General features: G+C 31.8%; 2 protein-coding genes across 2 annotated transcripts; both read left to right on the top strand.

Annotated features, from left to right (window-relative positions):
• The first annotated feature begins 582 nt into the window (after window positions 1-582).
• LOC111620920 (nose resistant to fluoxetine protein 6-like) lies at window positions 583-6387 on the top strand. Its single transcript, XM_023362951.1, has 13 exons — window positions 583-834; window positions 899-1143; window positions 1210-1324; window positions 1441-1531; window positions 1601-1695; window positions 2109-2285; window positions 2366-2382; window positions 3517-3596; window positions 3675-3797; window positions 4736-4856; window positions 4924-5104; window positions 5190-5332; window positions 6085-6387. Exons 1-13 carry the CDS (start codon window positions 723-725, stop codon window positions 6337-6339), a joined length of 1755 nt encoding a protein of 584 aa, XP_023218719.1. The 5' UTR covers window positions 583-722; the 3' UTR covers window positions 6340-6387.
• A 3173-nt stretch (window positions 6388-9560) lies between these two features.
• LOC111620912 (nose resistant to fluoxetine protein 6-like) lies at window positions 9561-23510 on the top strand. The gene is made up of 24 exons (XM_023362940.1): window positions 9561-9812; window positions 9877-10121; window positions 10188-10302; window positions 10419-10509; window positions 10579-10673; window positions 11087-11263; window positions 11344-11437; window positions 11520-11609; window positions 12526-12703; window positions 12769-12848; window positions 13811-13933; window positions 14007-14127; window positions 14205-14391; window positions 14765-14907; window positions 14983-15186; window positions 18695-18945; window positions 20867-21044; window positions 21110-21189; window positions 22152-22274; window positions 22348-22468; window positions 22546-22732; window positions 23106-23248; window positions 23324-23350; window positions 23463-23510. Exons 1-24 carry the CDS (start codon window positions 9701-9703, stop codon window positions 23508-23510), a joined length of 3213 nt encoding a protein of 1070 aa, XP_023218708.1. The 5' UTR covers window positions 9561-9700.
• Window positions 23511-25477: the final 1967 nt, after the last annotated feature.

Here is a 25477-nt window from a genome sequence, read left to right as displayed (position 1 = left end):
GGGCCTTCTAGGGCCTGTTTATACATTTTATATTGGCGTTACTTATAAAACTATATAGTAAATTAATTTAATTAAATTAAAAATAATGGTTATATAAATAATAATTTAGGGAGTTTTTTAAATTTTAATCTATTGTTCTAGCTAGATATATTTTTTTAAATGTTAATATCTATTGTTTGGATGAACAACTGTTATTTTCTTAAAATAATTAAAGGTATATACTGTCATTTTCCTCACATATTTATGAATTAATTAAAATTTTCCTTCAAGATTAATCAAAAATTAACAAATATAAGTAAAATTTCTACATCAAGAAGTCTTTTGCACTCAATAAGGAAGTACGTAACAACTTTTTAATTATTATTATTTTTTAAAGTTTTTTATAATAATATTAAGGAAATTCGTGTAAATCTAGGAAAAATCTTTATGAATTAAATATAATTTAATTCACTCATTAAATTTTAAAAAAAGTTAAATGATATAAAAGAAGATTTTTATGAAAAATATAGACTTTTAAACATTCAGTTTGCATCTATTAACACGCTATACTGATGAAGATCTGCAAAATTTTGTTATATTTAACAATTTTATTGAAATATTCAGAAGCAAAAACGAATTCTTCTGATGTTTCGAACGTTGTAAAACATTATAAAGGTGTAAAATCGATAGAAGAATTCGAAAACAACTTAAAAAATTTAACAAAACGAATTTTGAAGACCTTTATGCCACAGATCATCAATTACGGTTACAATTTGAATCTCAGTTTGCCTTGTTTAGGAGCTTTCATGACATGGGCTGGTGGTTTGCAGACACTCAAAGAATGGGCGTTTTTAAGTGAGTACAATTAAAATGTTTTAAAGAATTATTATTATAAATTTATTCTGTTCTTCTCGATTAGTGATCGATGCTAATGGTATTAACAGTGGATTTCTGGATGGCACCCTGTGGATGGTAGGTGCTTACGATCAATGTTTAGAGATCTCTGTGCCTAAGAACGAACGATTACCCATCTCAAATGAGAATTTAAAGTTTCGTGGTCAAATGTGTACCGTTAAAATTCGACCAGCAGAAGGAGTATTAAAAGCAATCGAAGCATTCCAGAAAGGAAATGAAAGTGGCATTTCGTTGAAAGATCGTAAAACGGTACGTCTAATTAATTTTATGGTAATTTTTTCCGATTTATTTTAATAATAATTTATTTCTTTATAGGTAACACGTTATTATAGTTTATTACGCCAGGGCTTGGAGAAAGGTTATCAAAGATTGGACATATGTTTACCAGATAAGTGCACTTTGAGTGACATGAATAAAATGACAGAAGCAGGCAAGTATCCATTTTGGTATTATTGCTTTTTTGTTTAGTATATATATACATTATTTTTCCTTAAATTTGTGCTAAATAATGTAAGAAACATAATTAAAATTACTATATTTTTGTAGCTGCAAAGATAATTGGAAACGAAATTTCTACATCTCGCTGCGAAACGTCTCAAACTCCAAACACAATCGACACTCTTCAAATAATAATTCTGTATATTTTTAATTATTATTTCTGTGAAATTTTTAGAGAAAAACATTAATTGCGTTTAATATTTTTCAGTTGTTTATTTGGCATTAACATCTTTTTTGTTTTATTTGGTACACTTTACGATGTGTTAACTCGAGCGTTGAAGATCGGTTTATTTGATAATTGCTGTAAGTATTCGAAATTTTACTCTATTTCTATTTAACATTGTTGTAAATAAGAATAGATCCAAAAATTATCCATGGGATATTTTTAAATTTGTAATCTCATTCTGCTTCTAAATTTCCGGAAAGGCCCACCTGAGGTGGCTGAGTGGATAAAACCACTTAATGGGCTGGTCATACGGAGCTTTCCGGATTTTCTTCACGTGTCTAAAATCTAAATAGGGATCATTAAAAGTTCTCCTGGGAAGTACCGGTACCTTTCCTTGGCATACATATGCTCACATGTTGAGATGCCATATCTCAACATGTGAGCATGATCTAAGTCTAATCCAATCCAACTTGTAGAAGGATCCATATGATGGACGGAAGCGTAATTCACAATTTCGTATTAAAATGTTTACATTTGGCTATTTTTTCAGATATTTTTGGTGTCCTTCGTGATTTTTCTTTGTATTTTAATGCCGAAAAGTTTTCAAAATTGGAAAGGCACCCTAAAGAAGTGAAGTGTATCAATGGAATGATTGTCATTACATCGATATGGATCGTTTTCTTGCATACTTATACATTTCCAGGAATGGTCGAATGCATTTCTTTCAGTAAGATTCTTGCTCAAATAATTATGTACGTTTATTAATTAATATATAATATAAAATTTATAATAAATATACGTATTTAGGAAGCTTGAAAAANTTCGTAAAATTTTATAAATAATTTTATTTTGTTGAAAATATCTCTATGGACTAATCATTAGAATGCTAACAGAAAAAAATGTATATTTTGATCGAATTACTTACTATATAAATTCACATTAATCAATATAAACAAAAAAGGACGTTCATGATAATATTTTTGTACTAAAATGGTTTGTTTTCTGTAGCTTGTGGAGTAAATGTATAATTTATCTTGTAGATTTAACGTTAAAATCATTCATACAGCCTATGTACTGGTATATAGTATATTACTTATAGGTTATATTACTTAATATAGTATAAGAAATGCCTAATTGTTTTTTAACTTTTAAATTAAAGAGAAAGGAGAAAGGAAAGAAATAAAATAGTAAAAAAAAGATTTAATTCTTTCATTTCTCGTAAAAAATTAAAGAAATTAAGCATCTCTACTGTGTCATATAACTTACTAAACAATGTAATGTAGATACGGTATATGCAAGTATAGTATTTACATTACATTGTTTAGACTGGCATGTCAGTTAAACTGCGACTAAAATGTAAAATTAATCAAATCTAACACAATTAATTGTTAATTAAACGTTAAAGAAAACATTCTTCCCAGCACAATAAAATTTTACTATTATATATTTATGCATTGTAATATTACTGACTTAAAATCAGGAAGAGTTTTTTCATTTACAAGACAATAAAAAAATTAACCTTATTTAAACCAACATGTCGGTTTTTACCATACGTATTTAATTAAATTAAAGGAAGAGTTAGGCTGACTTATCCCGAAAACTTCTCAGTATCCTATCGCTCAGAACAACAGTTGACACCTGTTCTATATTTTCGGGTTTTCTCCACGTTTGAAACACCTAAATAAGGGATCATTTCACACATTTCCGGATGTTTTCCACGTTAGTAACAGGTAAATAGGGGCCTATTTTCTATATTTTCGAGTTTTCTTTGCGTTTGTAGCACCTAAACAGGGGCCAGTTTCTCATAGAAAGTCCTCCTTGGAGGCATCCCCTCTTTGGATAGCCACGTGTCACTTTGCCATATATAAATAAACAACAAAATCTAATAAAATAACGTTTTAGGATTAAAATAATTCATGAAAATATTTTAATAAATAAACGATATTCTCTTTTTCTAGTGCCTGTTTCATACTTGGTTTATCGCAACTCTTCTTCAAATATCTGTACTTACGTTTATTCTATTAATTATTCTTTATAGGTAAGATGATTGTTTCAAAAATATTTCTTAATATTTTAAATATTAAATTAATTATATATATATATATGAAAATATTAGATGCCCGAAATTAGGAATAACCTTAACTGTTACGGTAATTATAAGTGGTTGCGTTGTCGTGGCAGCAGTAACATCAATTTACCGTCTTCCTTCGCATTTTTCTCTATTAGGACAAGATATTCCGTGAGTATAAAGTTTCATAAATAACATTTTTGTTTAGTTTTTAGCAAAAATATTGCTAAAAATATTGTAAATTAATATTATAATTAGTCTTTAATACAGATTTATTTAAATCAGTATCAATAACAAAGGTCTTAATATAGATTTAGTCCAATATACATATATACTTAATATAGATATTAGGCCAATATAGATATATCGGTTTATCTATATAACCTTTATTATACAGAATGGGTGTAAAGTAACTAAGCATTGAGAGATTTGTAATAAATTTCCTTACTTCTAAGGCAAATGTGATGAACATTATTTGATGCGTACTTTATTAAACGGAAATATGGATGTATACCTATAACTTCAATGTACCAGAATCAGCCACCAACAACAAGTTTTCTTCGGATCGTGCTGTGGACAGACGGCCATTTCTCTGTGTGTACGCAACTGAACCTGTGATCATTTTAGCTTCGAATGACAATTCTTGATTGTTTTCGGATAGATTGTGACATTGTATCCCTTCGCCACCATCTCTGCACCACAACCACTGATTTCCATTACCTCATAGCGTGCAGTAATCTGCGCTTTCTTTAGAACAGACAAGCGGTCGGCCATTTTTTTCCACTAAGCGTATGGCATCTCTCGGTATGCTCCTATCAATGATGAATAAGTTATAAAATCCCATTGATAGCTGTACATTTATATATAAACTTTATTATTATAGCATTATTATTACAAAAATTATAGAAGTTTCTCAATGACTGGTTACTTTCCACCCATCCTGTATATTATTTCATAGATAGTGTAAACAATTTATTATTTGATATTATATAAATTTATAATTTATATTATTGTAAATATAATTTACTATTATATAAAGATTTATTATATATATATATATATACACACACAATATACTCAATCATTCTACTAATATTTTGTTTTTTCAGTACGTGGGAACTTTATTTTAACCTTATTTATTCACGTCCCTACACGTATATCAGCTCTTATTGTATAGGGATGTTACTCGGATACGCTGTAGTTAATCATAGCGGCAAGGACATTAGACCGGTAAGCAAGTAAAATAGAAATTTCTCCTTAAAATATTGACAGAAACAATACTTTGTTCTTTCAACAGGTTACAAAATTAATCATTTGGGTAATTTCGACTGCTAGCGCATTGTTCGTTCTTTACGGTGTTTATTTATTGAAACTGGATAGAAGCACATCGTTGAATGTAATGTATGCAGCATTACATAGACCCATTTGGTCCACTGCGGTATTTTGGATATTGTATTCTTGCGTAATCGGATGCGGTGGTAAGTACAGTACTGTCAGTAGTATCTGTCTTGCGATGTCCTTGTAAATGTTTGACATAAATGAGTTATTTTTTCGGATTCTCAGGAATCATTTCTAAATTTCTATCGTGGAAAGGATTCATACCCTTGGATAGAATGGTGTTTTTAATATATTTGATTCATCCGTTGGTTTTGTATTATTCTACAGCTCGAAGTAGAGCCGTAATATATATGGGTCACGTAGAACAAGTAAGTATTTAGTAATATTTGTGTAATTAATTCGCCAGAAACAACTTTTATACTTTTCATTACCATTTACTTACCTTATTTTCCATTAAAACTCTAAAGAAGATCGCTAAGAATGGTTCGAATTTATTCTATGATTTGAACCCGGGTTCCTCTAGAGCAAAGCACTCAATTCTGGAGGGTTCCTCTAGTGCAGTGCTCATGATGTTAGTGATGATGCAAATCTTCAGTTTTTATTTTGCCAAATTATTGTTAAACAAAAGCAGATATAAGTTAGTCTGATGTATATTTGACAACTTTAATCTGAAATTACGATCACTAAAGTTACTCTTTACACTAATTCTTTATTTATCGATGGTCTTTGTAATGTATTAGGTTAGATGTTATCAATATATAAACGCATTTCTAAGAATACTACGCTTAAAATTCAAAATTCACCTTTAATTTACCTTGAAACACTCTTATTATGTAACCCCATACGTTACGAACCATCGACATCATTCCATTATCACCAGGTCAAAGGTTAACATTCTTAATTAATGTACAATTTCTACTGCATTAGTCGGATCAGTAGTAAGGAAAAAGTGCTTCCAACACTAGAATTTGGGTTCGATTTTCATTAATATGGACTCCAGCCATAGTAACATTAGCATAATAAAAATACCAAATCCCCCCTGTATAATAATAAATTTCAAAATTAATAATTAATTTATGCTGAATTATTATTTAAATAATTCTTTTTATTTAAATTTCAGGTTTATATATATCTGGCAACTTTGGTAATTACCTTGTGTTTGTCCTACTTGTTTAATGTCACTTTCGAGCAACCATTTAAAAAAATCGAAATGATTATTAAGAAAAATTTAACTCGGACTCGAAACAATCTTCCAGACGCCATTCCTTCATCTCATCCTCCTCTTTCGTCTCCTTCATTTCACTTAAAAAATCCTGAAATAATAATAACTCCCGCTACACCCGTTCCTGTAGACAATCATTCTTCTCAATTGTGAGATGAAATTTCAATTGTTTCGTTGTAAATTATAATTAAAAATGAAAGTTTTCGGTCTCTGTATTTAGAAAATTATATAAAATAAATAGTAAGAATGAAAAATAAATTTTATTACGTAATTTTCTGTAAAATTTCACTACTATTCACTATATAAAATTTTACTGAAATAATGAAATTTTGTATAGCGAAATAGTGAAATAAAGCAAAGAACGAATCTTTGATTTATTTAGAATATAATTTCATGAGATAATATTATGAAATTTTGTATAAACTGAAATTGGGTGAATATGGAGTCATATATACAAATATTTCTTTTATAAATGAAGTATACTTCGGTTAACTGACTTTTGGGTCACCTTATAACGCTGGAATTACTATAAAAGGCAATATAAGTAGCCTACTTTCTGAATTATTCCATAAAAAAAAATATTGATTGCAATTAGTATAAAATGTGGCCAAAAAGTCGGTTAACCGTTGAAATTGTATTAAAGTATATTTAGGTTAACTTACTTTTGGGTCACACGTTTCTTATATATACATACATTTATTATATGAGGGATGGGACTCGATTTATCAGAGACAAAACTGCCCATTAAAAGTACTGTTTTCGATGCGGAACGAACCCGAATTGACAGGGTGGAATTCTAAAACGAAGAGACAAGAGAAATAATGTTACTGGGTGATTTCAATGCAAGAACGGAATCATTGAGAAATAATAAAATTATTAGACAATTCGGAGAAAATGTAACAAATGACAATGGAAGAAGACTAATAGACTTTTGTAATACAAATTACTTTAATGCCAATAATGGGTTTTTAAACATAAAGATATTCATAAATATACTTGGACCCAAGGTACTAGGCAGTGGAAATCAATTATTGACTATGCTATTACGAAGCAAAGAACTCAAATTAAAATTTTAGATGTAAGAGCACAGAGAGGTGTTACCTGCGACTCAGACCATTATCTAGTAAGAGCAAAAATCATTATTCCTTACAGAAGATTAATACAGACACAGAAAGAAAAAAAAAACCGGTAATGGAAGTAATTAAAGATCTTAAATTTAATCTGGAAAGCTTAGCAGAAGAAAGTACGAGAAAATTGTTATAGACAAGATTAGATGAAAAATCGAAAGAAAAAGAGTATGATAACACTATAGAATTATACGAAAACAGCACGGCATGAAGCAACAAATAAAGCTCTAGGTCAAATCAAAGAACATAGAAAAACTTTTAAAAACTTCTGGTGGGACAAAGAGGTAGAAAACATGATACAACAAAAAGAAGTAACTTACTTAGAGTGGATGAACACTAAAAAGGAAGAGGATGGAATAAGATATAAAGAACTTAGAAAATCAAAAAGAAAAGAAAGGAAAAGATTGGGATAGAAATTGTAGAGAAATAGGAACATATATAGGAGGAAGAAAATGCACCGAAGCATGGAAATTTCTAAAAAATGTTAGAAATGAAAGTAATAGTAATAAAGGACAGTTTATCTCAATAGGAAGAATATTATAAAAATTAGACATTTATCTATAAAAAAAGGAGACAAACAAAAATGTGAGAACTATCGCGAAATTACAGTAACAACAACATTTAGTAGATTATATGGACGAATAATCAGAGATCTAATCGAAGAAAGATATCAAACAAAAGAAAAAGACATTAAAAGAGAAATATTAATAACACACTTAAAGAATTATATAGAGAATCCATAACGAAAATAGAAATTAGAAGAAAAATATCAGAAGTATTAGAGAGGTTGAGGCAGACGTTTTAAACGTGTAGGACGGACGTTCGGTGCTGCTTTCCCGTAAGCCTAGAAGTTTGACGATGGTGTTTGGAATGTCGAGCATGATTCCACCGACTATCCAAACACCATTGTCAAACTTTTAGGCTTACGGGAAAGCGGCGCCGAACGTCCTACTTACACGTTTACACGTTTAAAACGTCTGCCTCAACCTCTCTATTTATGGTTTCAAAAGGACTAAGACAGGGATGTTATATCTTATCAACTTTATTTAAAATCTACGTAGAAGGAGTATTGAAAATATCGAAAAAGAAATGTTGTAATATGGGAATAGATATTAACGGTAAGCCGATATTTGCATTGCAATTCGCAGATGATCAGATGGTAATGGTAGAAGATAAGGATGATCTGGAATACATGACAAGAAAAATAAAAGAGGAATATTTTAAAGGAGATTTATATATAAACACGAGTAAAACAAAATATTTATGCATAGGAGGGGTAAAACAGACACGGAACTGGAAGAAGAAAAAAAGATTGAGGGATGTGAGAATTACAATTATCTTGGAATATATATTCATCAAGATGGAAGAAATGCATTAGGAATTAATACAAGATGAGCACAAGGTAAGAGAGCACTTAAAAGATTGGAATATGGTGGAGTGATGGATAAAACTACCAGTGTTCAGTAGTTTTATAGGGATGGGGACTCGGCGGAAAAATACACGACTCCCAACTCTCGACTCCGACTCTCTATCCCTGGCTTTAGCCATTCGACAATTGATGTGCTACTCCTATTTGAGAAATTATGAGCTTCCTCCTCTTGATGTCATCACATTCATTTGGAATGCCCTCCTCACATCAACATACTGTATTCAAATTTTTTCGAAGGGCCTTCTAGGGCCTGTTTATACATTTTATATTGGCGTTACTTATAAAACTATATAGTAAATTAATTTAATTAAATTAAAAATAATGGTTATATAAATAATAATTTAGGGAGTTTTTTAAATTTTAATCTATTGTTCTAGCTAGATATATTTTTTTAAATGTTAATATCTATTGTTTGGATGAACAACTGTTATTTTCTTAAAATAATTAAAGGTATATACTGTCATTTTCCTCACATATTTATGAATTAATTAAAATTTTCCTTCAAGATTAATCAAAAATTAACAAATATAAGTAAAATTTCTACATCAAGAAGTCTTTTGCACTCAATAAGGAAGTACGTAACAACTTTTTAATTATTATTATTTTTTAAAGTTTTTTATAATAATATTAAGGAAATTCGTGTAAATCTAGGAAAAATCTTTATGAATTAAATATAATTTAATTCACTCATTAAATTTTAAAAAAAGTTAAATGATATAAAAGAAGATTTTTATGAAAAATATAGACTTTTAAACATTCAGTTTGCATCTATTAACACGCTATACTGATGAAGATCTGCAAAATTTTGTTATATTTAACAATTTTATTGAAATATTCAGAAGCAAAAACGAATTCTTCTGATGTTTCGAACGTTGTAAAACATTATAAAGGTGTAAAATCGATAGAAGAATTCGAAAACAACTTAAAAAATTTAACAAAACGAATTTTGAAGACCTTTATGCCACAGATCATCAATTACGGTTACAATTTGAATCTCAGTTTGCCTTGTTTAGGAGCTTTCATGACATGGGCTGGTGGTTTGCAGACACTCAAAGAATGGGCGTTTTTAAGTGAGTACAATTAAAATGTTTTAAAGAATTATTATTATAAATTTATTCTGTTCTTCTCGATTAGTGATCGATGCTAATGGTATTAACAGTGGATTTCTGGATGGCACCCTGTGGATGGTAGGTGCTTACGATCAATGTTTAGAGATCTCTGTGCCTAAGAACGAACGATTACCCATCTCAAATGAGAATTTAAAGTTTCGTGGTCAAATGTGTACCGTTAAAATTCGACCAGCAGAAGGAGTATTAAAAGCAATCGAAGCATTCCAGAAAGGAAATGAAAGTGGCATTTCGTTGAAAGATCGTAAAACGGTACGTCTAATTAATTTTATGGTAATTTTTTCCGATTTATTTTAATAATAATTTATTTCTTTATAGGTAACACGTTATTATAGTTTATTACGCCAGGGCTTGGAGAAAGGTTATCAAAGATTGGACATATGTTTACCAGATAAGTGCACTTTGAGTGACATGAATAAAATGACAGAAGCAGGCAAGTATCCATTTTGGTATTATTGCTTTTTTGTTTAGTATATATATACATTATTTTTCCTTAAATTTGTGCTAAATAATGTAAGAAACATAATTAAAATTACTATATTTTTGTAGCTGCAAAGATAATTGGAAACGAAATTTCTACATCTCGCTGCGAAACGTCTCAAACTCCAAACACAATCGACACTCTTCAAATAATAATTCTGTATATTTTTAATTATTATTTCTGTGAAATTTTTAGAGAAAAACATTAATTGCGTTTAATATTTTTCAGTTGTTTATTTGGCATTAACATCTTTTTTGTTTTATTTGGTACACTTTACGATGTGTTAACTCGAGCGTTGAAGATCGGTTTATTTGATAATTGCTGTAAGTATTCGAAATTTTACTCTATTTCTATTTAACATTGTTGTAAATAAGAATAGATCCAAAAATTATCCATGGGATATTTTTAAATTTGTAATCTCATTCTGCTTCTAAATTTCCGGAAAGGCCCACCTGAGGTGGCTGAGTGGATAAAACCACTTAATGGGCTGGTCATACGGAGCTTTCCGGATTTTCTTCACGTGTCTAAAATCTAAATAGGGATCATTAAAAGTTCTCCTGGGAAGTACCGGTACCTTTCCTTGGCATACATATGCTCACATGTTGAGATGCCATATCTCAACATGTGAGCATGATCTAAGTCTAATCCAATCCAACTTGTAGAAGGATCCATATGATGGACGGAAGCGTAATTCACAATTTCGTATTAAAATGTTTACATTTGGCTATTTTTTCAGATATTTTTGGTGTCCTTCGTGATTTTTCTTTGTATTTTAATGCCGAAAAGTTTTCAAAATTGGAAAGGCACCCTAAAGAAGTGAAGTGTATCAATGGAATGATTGTCATTACATCGATATGGATCGTTTTCTTGCATACTTATACATTTCCAGGAATGGTCGAATGCATTTCTTTCAGTAAGATTCTTGCTCAAATAATTATGTACGTTTATTAATTAATATATAATATAAAATTTATAATAAATATACGTATTTAGGAAGCTTGAAAAATATATTTTTATTCCCTAAACAATTTTTATTTGTTCCTATTGGGAATGGGCCTATTTCTGTGGATTCGTTCTTCTTTATCAGGTTTGTAGTTTCTTAACTTCTCTTATTTTTATGTATATATATTATTTTATTTAATTATTATATTTTATTTAATATATTTTAGCGGTTTTCTTCTCACCTTCAGCATGTGGAAAAAAAGTTTAAAGAAAGAGAAAATCAATTATATCTTCTTCTTGCTTTCTAAATATTGGAGGTTTGTAATTTTCATATTTTCATAGTAATATTATTCGTTATTTGTAATTAAAATCGAAATATCTAGCTATATTAATCTAGACTTATGTGTAAGGCCTCTTCCACGCACAATGGCGGATCATCGCATAGAAGCAAGAAGCGCACTCTTGAGGCCTCCGAAAGTTAGCAGCTTTAAAAAGAGATAAATTCTGCAAATCTTAGACACAAATGCCATTTTCATCTAGATATTTAGAGATTTATTTTTAAGAAAAAATAAATTAATTAAATAACATTACTTAGTATTTAGAACAAGGAAGCCTGAAAACTAGATTGCGCTTGAGGCCCTCCAAGTGCTTGATCCATACTGTTTACGCATAAATACATGCTAGTGTTGTGCTCAGAATCCAGCACTAGCTACGGTTCTAGACTTTATAGAACGTCAAGTATTATATAATGTAAGTTCTATACTATATAAAAAGGCCCTCATAAATCCATACTTTTAAAGGCCTCATATACTTGTTAATACTTATGTCTTGATTCAGTATTCGGATTCCAACGAGGTAGCAAGGATCCTCGTTGGAACCTTACACAATATCACGTATCGTGGTATATATGCTTTGTATTACACAAAAAAAACTTCACAAATCCTTGCTTGTTTAGGTCTTCGCGCTTTTAGGAGCCTCATACACGCACATGTATATGCTTGTTGGGATTACGTCTCGATCCAATACTGGAATCCCGTATTTACAATGATTATAGACCTCATATAATATCAAATATCGTTTGATATGGGCTTTTCATTATTTAAAAAAGACACTGAAAGACAACGCTTGCTCAGGCTTTGCATAATCTAAATTGCCATTGTTAAACAATATTCCTTCACACAATTTTGTATAATTATTATTCACAATTATTAAAATAAATATATTTTAATACAGATTAACTATAGCGCAACTTTTAGCCATGGGTGTGACCATCATACTTCCACTTTTTGGATCTGGTCCATTATGGTACGATATGGTTCATCAACAAGCGACAAATTGCAAAGAAAAATGGTGGATTAATATGATTTACATACAAAATCTATGGCCTATAAGTCAAAAACTAAAAGAAATGGTAATGTATTAAAAACTTCCTTATTTTGATCGTGAAATTTTAAATAAATAAAACATTTATTATAGTGTTTGATACACACTTGGTTTCTGGCATGTTGGATGCAATTTTTTGTATTGAGCGTTTTCATATTATTGTTAATACGCTGGTAAGCAATTTATATTCTATAATATAGACTACTATGCTACAGAGTGGCCCAAAAGGTACCTACCAAGTTTAATGCCTTTTCATTAATGATCGACGAGGTGTACTGAATCTTTGAGACGTCTTTTGATGAAAAGATCTCAAGGACAGAGTTTACTAAATTAATCCAAAGACTTTGAAAGGGCTCAGTCATCGAGTTTGAGATTGTCACTATTCCGAAAGACGTCTTCAAGATGACGTTAATCTTTGGGATAAGTTGAGGAAAGTCCTTAGCTTGTCCTAAGTTTTAGTAATCGTTGCATCATGAAAAGCTTCGTGAAAAGGAATTAATTGAGGTTTTTATAATCTCTAGATGTGAATTCTTGAGACTTGTTCATGGATATACCGTAAGGATAGTATATCAAATCAACCAAACATCTTGGAGAAGCTCGAATAATCTATTAATAATGGTTATTGGTTTGATGGGGTAAACAATGCAACTCCTGCCAGGGGAGGTGCTTAATGACTTGTTTGTTTGTATATGGCAATCGACACGTGAACGATCTGTTGAGGAAAATGCCTCCGGGAGGACTTCATAAGGGAAACTGGCACATATATAGGTGTTACTAACATGAAGAAAACCCTGAAAACTCCACGTGGCCAGCCCATTGGTGAAGCGCAAACCCAAAACTAATTACTAGTGATAAGCGGTTTTACCTGTTCAGCCGCTGGTGGGTCCTACTGAGTGTGAAATCTTTGATGTTCCGAAAGACGTTCTTCAAAGCGTGAGCCAATCTTTGGGATAAGATTGAAGAAGATCGAGATTGAAGTTGAGGAAAACATCTTGAATACATAAATGGCTACTAGTATGACTTTTATACCTCATTACAGTACTTACTTTTAATCAATCATTAAACTTGGCGAGTACCTTCTGGACAACCCTGTATATATATGACAAATCTGTAAAATTTTAATTTATTTTAATAGGAAAGAAATTTACGGTATTATCGCAACCATTATGTTAATAGTAATTGGTTGCGTGACAACAGCAATTGATATGAAACTTAATGATATAAGTATCATACCTAATATTTACGTTAATAATTATTAGTAAGTATAATTATTTTATAATAAATTAAGTATTATTCTTGTCTGTTCACGGATAATTTTTAAAATATTTCAGTGATGTAGAAAATGTGGTGACTGGGCTCTATTTTAAACCACATCTTCATTTGGGAAGTTATGGCATGGGCATAATATTAGGAATCTTCATGATACATTTTCCGGATTTAAAGTTAAGAAATGTAATATTTGATAATGTCATTACTCATAAGAATATTTACATTAATTTTAAATTATATTGAATTATATTTCTGTTTAGAGGACACTAATAATTGGTTGGTTCGTGGGCATAACCTGCAGTTTGGTATCGTTATACGGCTTGTTCGGATATGAAGGAGTTTATCCAATGAAATTGATACCCGGTATAGCATATACTGTGTTCTATGGTCTAGCTTGGGTCGCTGGAATCGGTTGGATTATACTTGTCTGCCATTCTGGATATGGAGGTAAGGAATGAGTACATGAAAGATGGAGATTATGACCAGATTGAATTGGCGACCGGATGATCGGTGGCAATCTTATCGCTCTGAAGGACCCGGGTTCGAATCCGGATGGATCGAAAAAACCCAGGTAGCTGTCCATCTATGGGTTTGACTCTATTGTGGGCCAGGTCCATCCATGATCTGTAATGGGCGTAATTGTGAATTGTCATAAAGTTCATAATATGCTGGATAATTAACCAAATTATCATTTATCATATTGCTTGATAATAGATTAACTGAGAAACTGTTTGACAATAAATACAGTATATAGATTTATAAATGTTTAAGCAATATATTTTTTAAAAATATTATTAAATGAATATAATTTTTCATATAGGAATAGTGGATAAAATTCTATCTTGGAAAATTTTTATTCCACTATATCGACTTTCCTTTCTGGCATACATCTTTCATCCTATTGTAATAATATATCATCAAGGAAGATTAAGAGAAAAATTATATCTCGGACACGTGGATATGGTAAGAAATTTCTAAAAAATAAGTTAATTAATTAGTAACACGCGTTTTTAATTTTAACGTTTTTTTTTAATACAGATGCTGCTAGCCATTAGTTACTCAGTTGTAAGTTATCTATTAGCATTCCTATTCCATATATGTGTAGAAATGCCTTTAAACCAATTGAATTCTAAACTAAGCAAAACGATGAAAATTTTCACTTTTAATAAAAAATTAGGGAAAATTTCGTCGACGAAAATCACCCAGAAGAATAAAAATGATGTAAAGATTGTCATTGAAGAAGTACGTCTTTGAATTTTCAAATGTGTATCGGTTTATTATTTGTTTCATTTTAAAATATATTGGAAAAAATGATAAAATTTCGATTCGTACATTAAATTTACTAAGTAAAAATAAATAAAAAGTGTTTTATGTAAGTATAAACGACAATAAATCACATGTTAACACGACATTAAAGCTCTGACATCTGATTGCTATGGTAATAAGCAATTAACGTCAATCGTTTCTTATCTATGAGGCACGGTTCTACAGGGTGAAAAGTTCACCCTGTAGAACCGTGCCTCATAGATAAGAAACGATTATTCACCCTGTAGAACCGTGCCTCATAGATAAGAAACGATTCACCCTGTAGAGCCATGCCTTTTCTAACCTCTGGTTATAGGCCTTTCGTTTGTTGTAAAGTAATACTAATGCTACTCGAAAAATTCCACAATTTTCTTTTATGTCGGGCCTCGCTTCCTCACCGCCCGGCCATCCCATTGTGAGCCAAGACGAACCCACTATAGGCTTGAAAAAAGGCCTTCTTAGTGTTCACGGTGCGGAGAATACCGAAAAAATATTAATTTACTATTGAGAATATTCACCGGCTGGGCCAGGACCGCAACGAGGGAGCCAAAATTATTAGAATCCAACAATTCACGAAATTTTTGAGGCTTCGAGACGAATCCGAAACGCACGTGAAATTGCCCCCCCCAAGTAGACCTTCCTATAACATGGTAGATACGTTCCGTTTTATATGAATTCCGTGTTTTACCAGTCACTTAAATACATGAGCCAATCGCAGCTCGGCACGTGTGCAGTTTAGGGACTACGGCTGTTTGAAAGGTTTTCTTCCATAAAATTAATCGATTCTAGACTAATTTGACTCAACATTTCCAAAACACGTATAATTTTTTTGGGAATAATCCATATAAACTATGCCATAAACAAAAAATTGTAGGATTACTTACCGGGGGTACACCGCTCTACGACGCCATTGCTTAAGCTTGTTTTCGTCGCAAAGCGGCGTATCGAACGGCGGATGCGTGTTTTCTGATAAATTATTTTTCTGCGAAAAGTTCGCTGAACTTTGGAGACATCATTAATATAAATATAATTTTTATGGCCGTTAAATAATAAATGGTTTTTGGTAGGTCCGCTTCTCGTTTAAACTCAACGGTTTGTGCAATATCCGCTATTGGTCTAGATTCGACCAATCTTGTCGCGACACGAGTCGGCGATGACATTTTACCGTATCATACGAGTCTCTTTTAGCGTGTTTATACGAATACGATCGCAATTTTTTCGCCTTGTTATACGAATCCGTATCATATGAACCCGTTTTATAGTGGGAGGTCTACTTTATACCTTCTAAAAACTACTCATTGCATTGCAGCGGATTGTTCTTTCGTAACGAGATTCCTACCGTGAAAATTTCAAATTCAGACCTTAATAGTTAATTTTGAGCAAATATATTTTCTTTAATCGTCTTTCTAAGGACTACGCTACTCCATCGATAAAAATTTACTTTCGAGTGTACTGTAGCTCTTCAATTTTCGACACACGAGCAATCTGTCAATAAGGAAATGACTCCCGAGATGTCTTTTATGAGAAACTGGTCCCTATTTAAGTGTTACAAACATATGTTAGGCGTTTAGGCATTATTTGTTTTACACCATATTTTTATTGTTCTTGTTTAAAAATGCATTATTCGATCAGCTAGGCGGTTGAGGGTTTAAGCTACCAGATAAATAAGAAAAAGTGAATGTTACGTGTAAGTATGTAAATGAGGGGAGTGTCTCACTTAGAAACTGTGACGTCACTTCAGACTATAAATAGCGTAGCTCAAGTGAAGACGGGAGAGGTGAGCTCCTGCAAAGAAAGCGTTGATGTGCTAGTAGCAGTAACAGATAATGAGTGGAATACATATTATAGGGGAACTGAAAATGTGGTATGGAAAAAACAAGGGAAAAATTTTATATTAAAGGATGAATGGTAAATAAAAATAAAAAATGTTATTTCTATGTACAAACTACTTATTCAATAGAATAATTAGGAAAATAAAAGTGGATTGTAAAATGTAAATGTGTTAATGAAAGCCTTAACACTATGTTAAAGTGGAAATTAAGGCTAAATAAATATGTTAAGAATTATAATTTATTTATTGTCATGTTTCTCAACAATCCTTAAAGGATATGAGGTTGAGAGAAAATGTATTTGTTGAAAAATAGGAATAGAAATACGTAAGTTAAAATAAACTTACTACAAATAAATGTAGAAGAGATAAACCAAACAAGCTACATAAATAGGTAAATGTAATATTAAAATAATAAAAAAATTATATGTAAAATTAGATGAAACCATTCTAACGAAATGTCGGAGATATATTTATTGTCATGTTTCTCAACAATCCTTAAAGGATATGAGGTTGAGAGAAAATGTATTTGTTGAAAAATAGGAATAGAAATACGTAAGTTAAAATAAACTTACTACAAATAAATGTAGAAGAGATAAATCAAACAAGCTACATAAATANCGAACGTCCGACTTACACGTTTACACGTTTAAAACGTCTGCCTCAACCTCTCTATTTATGGTTTCAAAAGGACTAAGACAGGGATGTTATATCTTATCAACTTTATTTAAAATCTACGTAGAAGGAGTATTGAAAATATCGAAAAAGAAATGTTGTAATATGGGAATAGATATTAACGGTAAGCCGATATTTGCATTGCAATTCGCAGATGATCAGATGGTAATGGTAGAAGATAAGGATGATCTGGAATACATGACAAGAAAAATAAAAGAGGAATATTTTAAAGGAGATTTATATATAAACACGAGTAAAACAAAATATTTATGCATAGGAGGGGTAAAACAGACACGGAACTGGAAGAAGAAAAAAAGATTGAGGGATGTGAGAATTACAATTATCTTGGAATATATATTCATCAAGATGGAAGAAATGCATTAGGAATTAATACAAGATGAGCACAAGGTAAGAGAGCACTTAAAAGATTGGAATATGGTGGAGTGATGGATAAAACTACCAGTGTTCAGTAGTTTTATAGGGATGGGGACTCGGCGGAAAAATACACGACTCCCAACTCTCGACTCCGACTCTCTATCCCTGGCTTTAGCCATTCGACAATTGATGTGCTACTCCTATTTGAGAAATTATGAGCTTCCTCCTCTTGATGTCATCACATTCATTTGGAATGCCCTCCTCACATCAACATACTGTATTCAAATTTTTTCGAAGGGCCTTCTAGGGCCTGTTTATACATTTTATATTGGCGTTACTTATAAAACTATATAGTAAATTAATTACTGCATTAGTCGGATCAGTAGTAAGGAAAAAGTGCTTCCAACACTAGAATTTGGGTTCGATTTTCATTAATATGGACTCCAGCCATAGTAACATTAGCATAATAAAAATACCAAATCCCCCCTGTATAATAATAAATTTCAAAATTAATATTTAATTTATGCTGAATTATTATTTAAATAATTCTTTTTATTTAAATTTCAGGTTTATATATATCTGGCAACTTTGGTAATTACCTTGTGTTTGTCCTACTTGTTTAATGTCACTTTCGAGCAACCATTTAAAAAAATCGAAATGATTATTAAGAAAAATTTAACTCGGACTCGAAACAATCTTCCAGACGCCATTCCTTCATCTCATCCTCCTCTTTCGTCTCCTTCATTTCACTTAAAAAATCCTGAAATAATAATAACTCCCGCTACACCCGTTCCTGTAGACAATCATTCTTCTCAATTGTGAGATGAAATTTCAATTGTTTCGTTGTAAATTATAATTAAAAATGAAAGTTTTCGGTCTCTGTATTTAGAAAATTATATAAAATAAATAGTAAGAATGAAAAATAAATTTTATTACGTAATTTTCTGTAAAATTTCACTACTATTCACTATATAAAATTTTACTGAAATAATGAAATTTTGTATAGCGAAATAGTGAAATAAAGCAAAGAACGAATCTTTGATTTATTTAGAATATAATTTCATGAGATAATATTATGAAATTTTGTATAAACTGAAATTGGGTGAATATGGAGTCATATATACAAATATTTCTTTTATAAATGAAGTATACTTCGGTTAACTGACTTTTGGGTCACCTTATAACGCTGGAATTACTATAAAAGGCAATATAAGTAGCCTACTTTCTGAATTATTCCATAAAAAAAAATATTGATTGCAATTAGTATAAAATGTGGCCAAAAAGTCGGTTAACCGTTGAAATTGTATTAAAGTATATTTAGGTTAACTTACTTTTGGGTCACACGTTTCTTATATATACATACATTTATTATATGAGGGATGGGACTCGATTTATCAGAGACAAAACTGCCCATTAAAAGTACTGTTTTCGATGCGGAACGAACCCGAATTGACAGGGTGGAATTCTAAAACGAAGAGACAAGAGAAATAATGTTACTGGGTGATTTCAATGCAAGAACGGAATCATTGAGAAATAATAAAATTATTAGACAATTCGGAGAAAATGTAACAAATGACAATGGAAGAAGACTAATAGACTTTTGTAATACAAATTACTTTAATGCCAATAATGGGTTTTTAAACATAAAGATATTCATAAATATACTTGGACCCAAGGTACTAGGCAGTGGAAATCAATTATTGACTATGCTATTACGAAGCAAAGAACTCAAATTAAAATTTTAGATGTAAGAGCACAGAGAGGTGTTACCTGCGACTCAGACCATTATCTAGTAAGAGCAAAAATCATTATTCCTTACAGAAGATTAATACAGACACAGAAAGAAAAAAAAANTATTCGTTATTTGTAATTAAAATCGAAATATCTAGCTATATTAATCTAGACTTATGTGTAAGGCCTCTTCCACGCACAATGGCGGATCATCGCATAGAAGCAAGAAGCGCACTCTTGAGGCCTCCGAAAGTTAGCAGCTTTAAAAAGAGATAAATTCTGCAAATCTTAGACACAAATGCCATTTTCATCTAGATATTTAGAGATTTATTTTTAAGAAAAAATAAATTAATTAAATAACATTACTTAGTATTTAGAACAAGGAAGCCTGAAAACTAGATTGCGCTTGAGGCCCTCCAAGTGCTTGATCCATACTGTTTACGCATAAATACATGCTAGTGTTGTGCTCAGAATCCAGCACTAGCTACGGTTCTAGACTTTATAGAACGTCAAGTATTATATAATGTAAGTTCTATACTATATAAAAAGGCCCTCATAAATCCATACTTTTAAAGGCCTCATATACTTGTTAATACTTATGTCTTGATTCAGTATTCGGATTCCAACGAGGTAGCAAGGATCCTCGTTGGAACCTTACACAATATCACGTATCGTGGTATATATGCTTTGTATTACACAAAAAAAACTTCACAAATCCTTGCTTGTTTAGGTCTTCGCGCTTTTAGGAGCCTCATACACGCACATGTATATGCTTGTTGGGATTACGTCTCGATCCAATACTGGAATCCCGTATTTACAATGATTATAGACCTCATATAATATCAAATATCGTTTGATATGGGCTTTTCATTATTTAAAAAAGACACTGAAAGACAACGCTTGCTCAGGCTTTGCATAATCTAAATTGCCATTGTTAAACAATATTCCTTCACACAATTTTGTATAATTATTATTCACAATTATTAAAATAAATATATTTTAATACAGATTAACTATAGCGCAACTTTTAGCCATGGGTGTGACCATCATACTTCCACTTTTTGGATCTGGTCCATTATGGTACGATATGGTTCATCAACAAGCGACAAATTGCAAAGAAAAATGGTGGATTAATATGATTTACATACAAAATCTATGGCCTATAAGTCAAAAACTAAAAGAAATGGTAATGTATTAAAAACTTCCTTATTTTGATCGTGAAATTTTAAATAAATAAAACATTTATTATAGTGTTTGATACACACTTGGTTTCTGGCATGTTGGATGCAATTTTTTGTATTGAGCGTTTTCATATTATTGTTAATACGCTGGTAAGCAATTTATATTCTATAATATAGACTACTATGCTACAGAGTGGCCCAAAAGGTACCTACCAAGTTTAATGCCTTTTCATTAATGATCGACGAGGTGTACTGAATCTTTGAGACGTCTTTTGATGAAAAGATCTCAAGGACAGAGTTTACTAAATTAATCCAAAGACTTTGAAAGGGCTCAGTCATCGAGTTTGAGATTGTCACTATTCCGAAAGACGTCTTCAAGATGACGTTAATCTTTGGGATAAGTTGAGGAAAGTCCTTAGCTTGTCCTAAGTTTTAGTAATCGTTGCATCATGAAAAGCTTCGTGAAAAGGAATTAATTGAGGTTTTTATAATCTCTAGATGTGAATTCTTGAGACTTGTTCATGGATATACCGTAAGGATAGTATATCAAATCAACCAAACATCTTGGAGAAGCTCGAATAATCTATTAATAATGGTTATTGGTTTGATGGGGTAAACAATGCAACTCCTGCCAGGGGAGGTGCTTAATGACTTGTTTGTTTGTATATGGCAATCGACACGTGAACGATCTGTTGAGGAAAATGCCTCCGGGAGGACTTCATAAGGGAAACTGGCACATATATAGGTGTTACTAACATGAAGAAAACCCTGAAAACTCCACGTGGCCAGCCCATTGGTGAAGCGCAAACCCAAAACTAATTACTAGTGATAAGCGGTTTTACCTGTTCAGCCGCTGGTGGGTCCTACTGAGTGTGAAATCTTTGATGTTCCGAAAGACGTTCTTCAAAGCGTGAGCCAATCTTTGGGATAAGATTGAAGAAGATCGAGATTGAAGTTGAGGAAAACATCTTGAATACATAAATGGCTACTAGTATGACTTTTATACCTCATTACAGTACTTACTTTTAATCAATCATTAAACTTGGCGAGTACCTTCTGGACAACCCTGTATATATATGACAAATCTGTAAAATTTTAATTTATTTTAATAGGAAAGAAATTTACGGTATTATCGCAACCATTATGTTAATAGTAATTGGCTGCGTGACAACAGCAATTGATATGAAACTTAATGATATAAGTATCATACCTAATATTTACGTTAATAATTATTAGTAAGTATAATTATTTTATAATAAATTAAGTATTATTCTTGTCTGTTCACGGATAATTTTTAAAATATTTCAGTGATGTAGAAAATGTGGTGACTGGGCTCTATTTTAAACCACATCTTCATTTGGGAAGTTATGGCATGGGCATAATATTAGGAATCTTCATGATACATTTTCCGGATTTAAAGTTAAGAAATGTAATATTTGATAATGTCATTACTCATAAGAATATTTACATTAATTTTAAATTATATTGAATTATATTTCTGTTTAGAGGACACTAATAATTGGTTGGTTCGTGGGCATAACCTGCAGTTTGGTATCGTTATACGGCTTGTTCGGATATGAAGGAGTTTATCCAATGAAATTGATACCCGGTATAGCATATACTGTGTTCTATGGTCTAGCTTGGGTCGCTGGAATCGGTTGGATTATACTTGTCTGCCATTCTGGATATGGAGGTAAGGAATGAGTACATGAAAGATGGAGATTATGACCAGATTGAATTGGCGACCGGATGATCGGTGGCAATCTTATCGCTCTGAAGGACCCGGGTTCGAATCCGGATGGATCGAAAAAACCCAGGTAGCTGTCCATCTATGGGTTTGACTCTATTGTGGGCCAGGTCCATCCATGATCTGTAATGGGCGTAATTGTGAATTGTCATAAAGTTCATAATATGCTGGATAATTAACCAAATTATCATTTATCATATTGCTTGATAATAGATTAACTGAGAAACTGTTTGACAATAAATACAGTATATAGATTTATAAATGTTTAAGCAATATATTTTTTAAAAATATTATTAAATGAATATAATTTTTCATATAGGAATAGTGGATAAAATTCTATCTTGGAAAATTTTTATTCCACTATATCGACTTTCCTTTCTGGCATACATCTTTCATCCTATTGTAATAATATATCATCAAGGAAGATTAAGAGAAAAATTATATCTCGGACACGTGGATATGGTAAGAAATTTCTAAAAAATAAGTTAATTAATTAGTAACACGCGTTTTTAATTTTAACGTTTTTTTTTAATACAGATGCTGCTAGCCATTAGTTACTCAGTTGTAAGTTATCTATTAGCATTCCTATTCCATATATGTGTAGAAATGCCTTTAAACCAATTGAATTCTAAACTAAGCAAAACGATGAAAATTTTCACTTTTAATAAAAAATTAGGGAAAATTTCGTCGACGAAAATCACCCAGAAGAATAAAAATGATGTAAAGATTGTCATTGAAGAAGTACGTCTTTGAATTTTCAAATGTGTATCGGTTTATTATTTGTTTCATTTTAAAATATATTGGAAAAAATGATAAAATTTCGATTCGTACATTAAATTTACTAAGTAAAAATAAATAAAAAGTGTTTTATGTAAGTATAAACGACAATAAATCACATGTTAACACGACATTAAAGCTCTGACATCTGATTGCTATGGTAATAAGCAATTAACGTCAATCGTTTCTTATCTATGAGGCACGGTTCTACAGGGTGAAAAGTTCACCCTGTAGAACCGTGCCTCATAGATAAGAAACGATTATTCACCCTGTAGAACCGTGCCTCATAGATAAGAAACGATTCACCCTGTAGAGCCATGCCTTTTCTAACCTCTGGTTATAGGCCTTTCGTTTGTTGTAAAGTAATACTAATGCTACTCGAAAAATTCCACAATTTTCTTTTATGTCGGGCCTCGCTTCCTCACCGCCCGGCCATCCCATTGTGAGCCAAGACGAACCCACTATAGGCTTGAAAAAAGGCCTTCTTAGTGTTCACGGTGCGGAGAATACCGAAAAAATATTAATTTACTATTGAGAATATTCACCGGCTGGGCCAGGACCGCAACGAGGGAGCCAAAATTATTAGAATCCAACAATTCACGAAATTTTTGAGGCTTCGAGACGAATCCGAAACGCACGTGAAATTGCCCCCCCCAAGTAGACCTTCCTATAACATGGTAGATACGTTCCGTTTTATATGAATTCCGTGTTTTACCAGTCACTTAAATACATGAGCCAATCGCAGCTCGGCACGTGTGCAGTTTAGGGACTACGGCTGTTTGAAAGGTTTTCTTCCATAAAATTAATCGATTCTAGACTAATTTGACTCAACATTTCCAAAACACGTATAATTTTTTTGGGAATAATCCATATAAACTATGCCATAAACAAAAAATTGTAGGATTACTTACCGGGGGTACACCGCTCTACGACGCCATTGCTTAAGCTTGTTTTCGTCGCAAAGCGGCGTATCGAACGGCGGGTGCGTGTTTTCTGATAAATTATTTTTCTGCGAAAAGTTCGCTGAACTTTGGAGACATCATTAATATAAATATAATTTTTATGGCCGTTAAATAATAAATGGTTTTTGGTAGGTCCGCTTCTCGTTTAAACTCAACGGTTTGTGCAATATCCGCTATTGGTCTAGATTCGACCAATCTTGTCGCGACACGAGTCGGCGATGACATTTTACCGTATCATACGAGTCTCTTTTAGCGTGTTTATACGAATACGATCGCAATTTTTTCGCCTTGTTATACGAATCCGTATCATATGAACCCGTTTTATAGTGGGAGGTCTACTTTATACCTTCTAAAAACTACTCATTGCATTGCAGCGGATTGTTCTTTCGTAACGAGATTCCTACCGTGAAAATTTCAAATTCAGACCTTAATAGTTAATTTTGAGCAAATATATTTTCTTTAATCGTCTTTCTAAGGACTACGCTACTCCATCGATAAAAATTTACTTTCGAGTGTACTGTAGCTCTTCAATTTTCGACACACGAGCAATCTGTCAATAAGGAAATGACTCCCGAGATGTCTTTTATGAGAAACTGGTCCCTATTTAAGTGTTACAAACATATGTTAGGCGTTTAGGCATTATTTGTTTTACACCATATTTTTATTGTTCTTGTTTAAAAATGCATTATTCGATCAGCTAGGCGGTTGAGGGTTTAAGCTACCAGATAAATAAGAAAAAGTGAATGTTACGTGTAAGTATGTAAATGAGGGGAGTGTCTCACTTAGAAACTGTGACGTCACTTCAGACTATAAATAGCGTAGCTCAAGTGAAGACGGGAGAGGTGAGCTCCTGCAAAGAAAGCGTTGATGTGCTAGTAGCAGTAACAGATAATGAGTGGAATACATATTATAGGGGAACTGAAAATGTGGTATGGAAAAAACAAGGGAAAAA

Source organism: Centruroides sculpturatus, unplaced genomic scaffold (assembly GCF_000671375.1).
Source record: "Centruroides sculpturatus isolate CEXI.00-Female unplaced genomic scaffold, Cexi_2.0 scaffold74, whole genome shotgun sequence".
Taxonomy (NCBI): domain Eukaryota; kingdom Metazoa; phylum Arthropoda; class Arachnida; order Scorpiones; family Buthidae; genus Centruroides; species Centruroides sculpturatus.
This window is presented reverse-complemented; position numbering and strand designations above follow the sequence as displayed.

Excerpts from the sequence above, each read along its gene's own strand:
- LOC111620912 (XM_023362940.1), top strand. The coding sequence starts at position 9,701 with ATGCCACAGATCATCAATTACGGTTACAATTTGAATCTCAGTTTGCCT. Across the intron at positions 11,610-12,525 it reads TTGCTTTCTAAATATTGGAG|ATTAACTATAGCGCAACTTT; the intron begins GTTTGTAATTTT and ends ATTTTAATACAG. Across the intron at positions 12,849-13,810 it reads ATATTATTGTTAATACGCTG|GAAAGAAATTTACGGTATTA; the intron begins GTAAGCAATTTA and ends TTATTTTAATAG.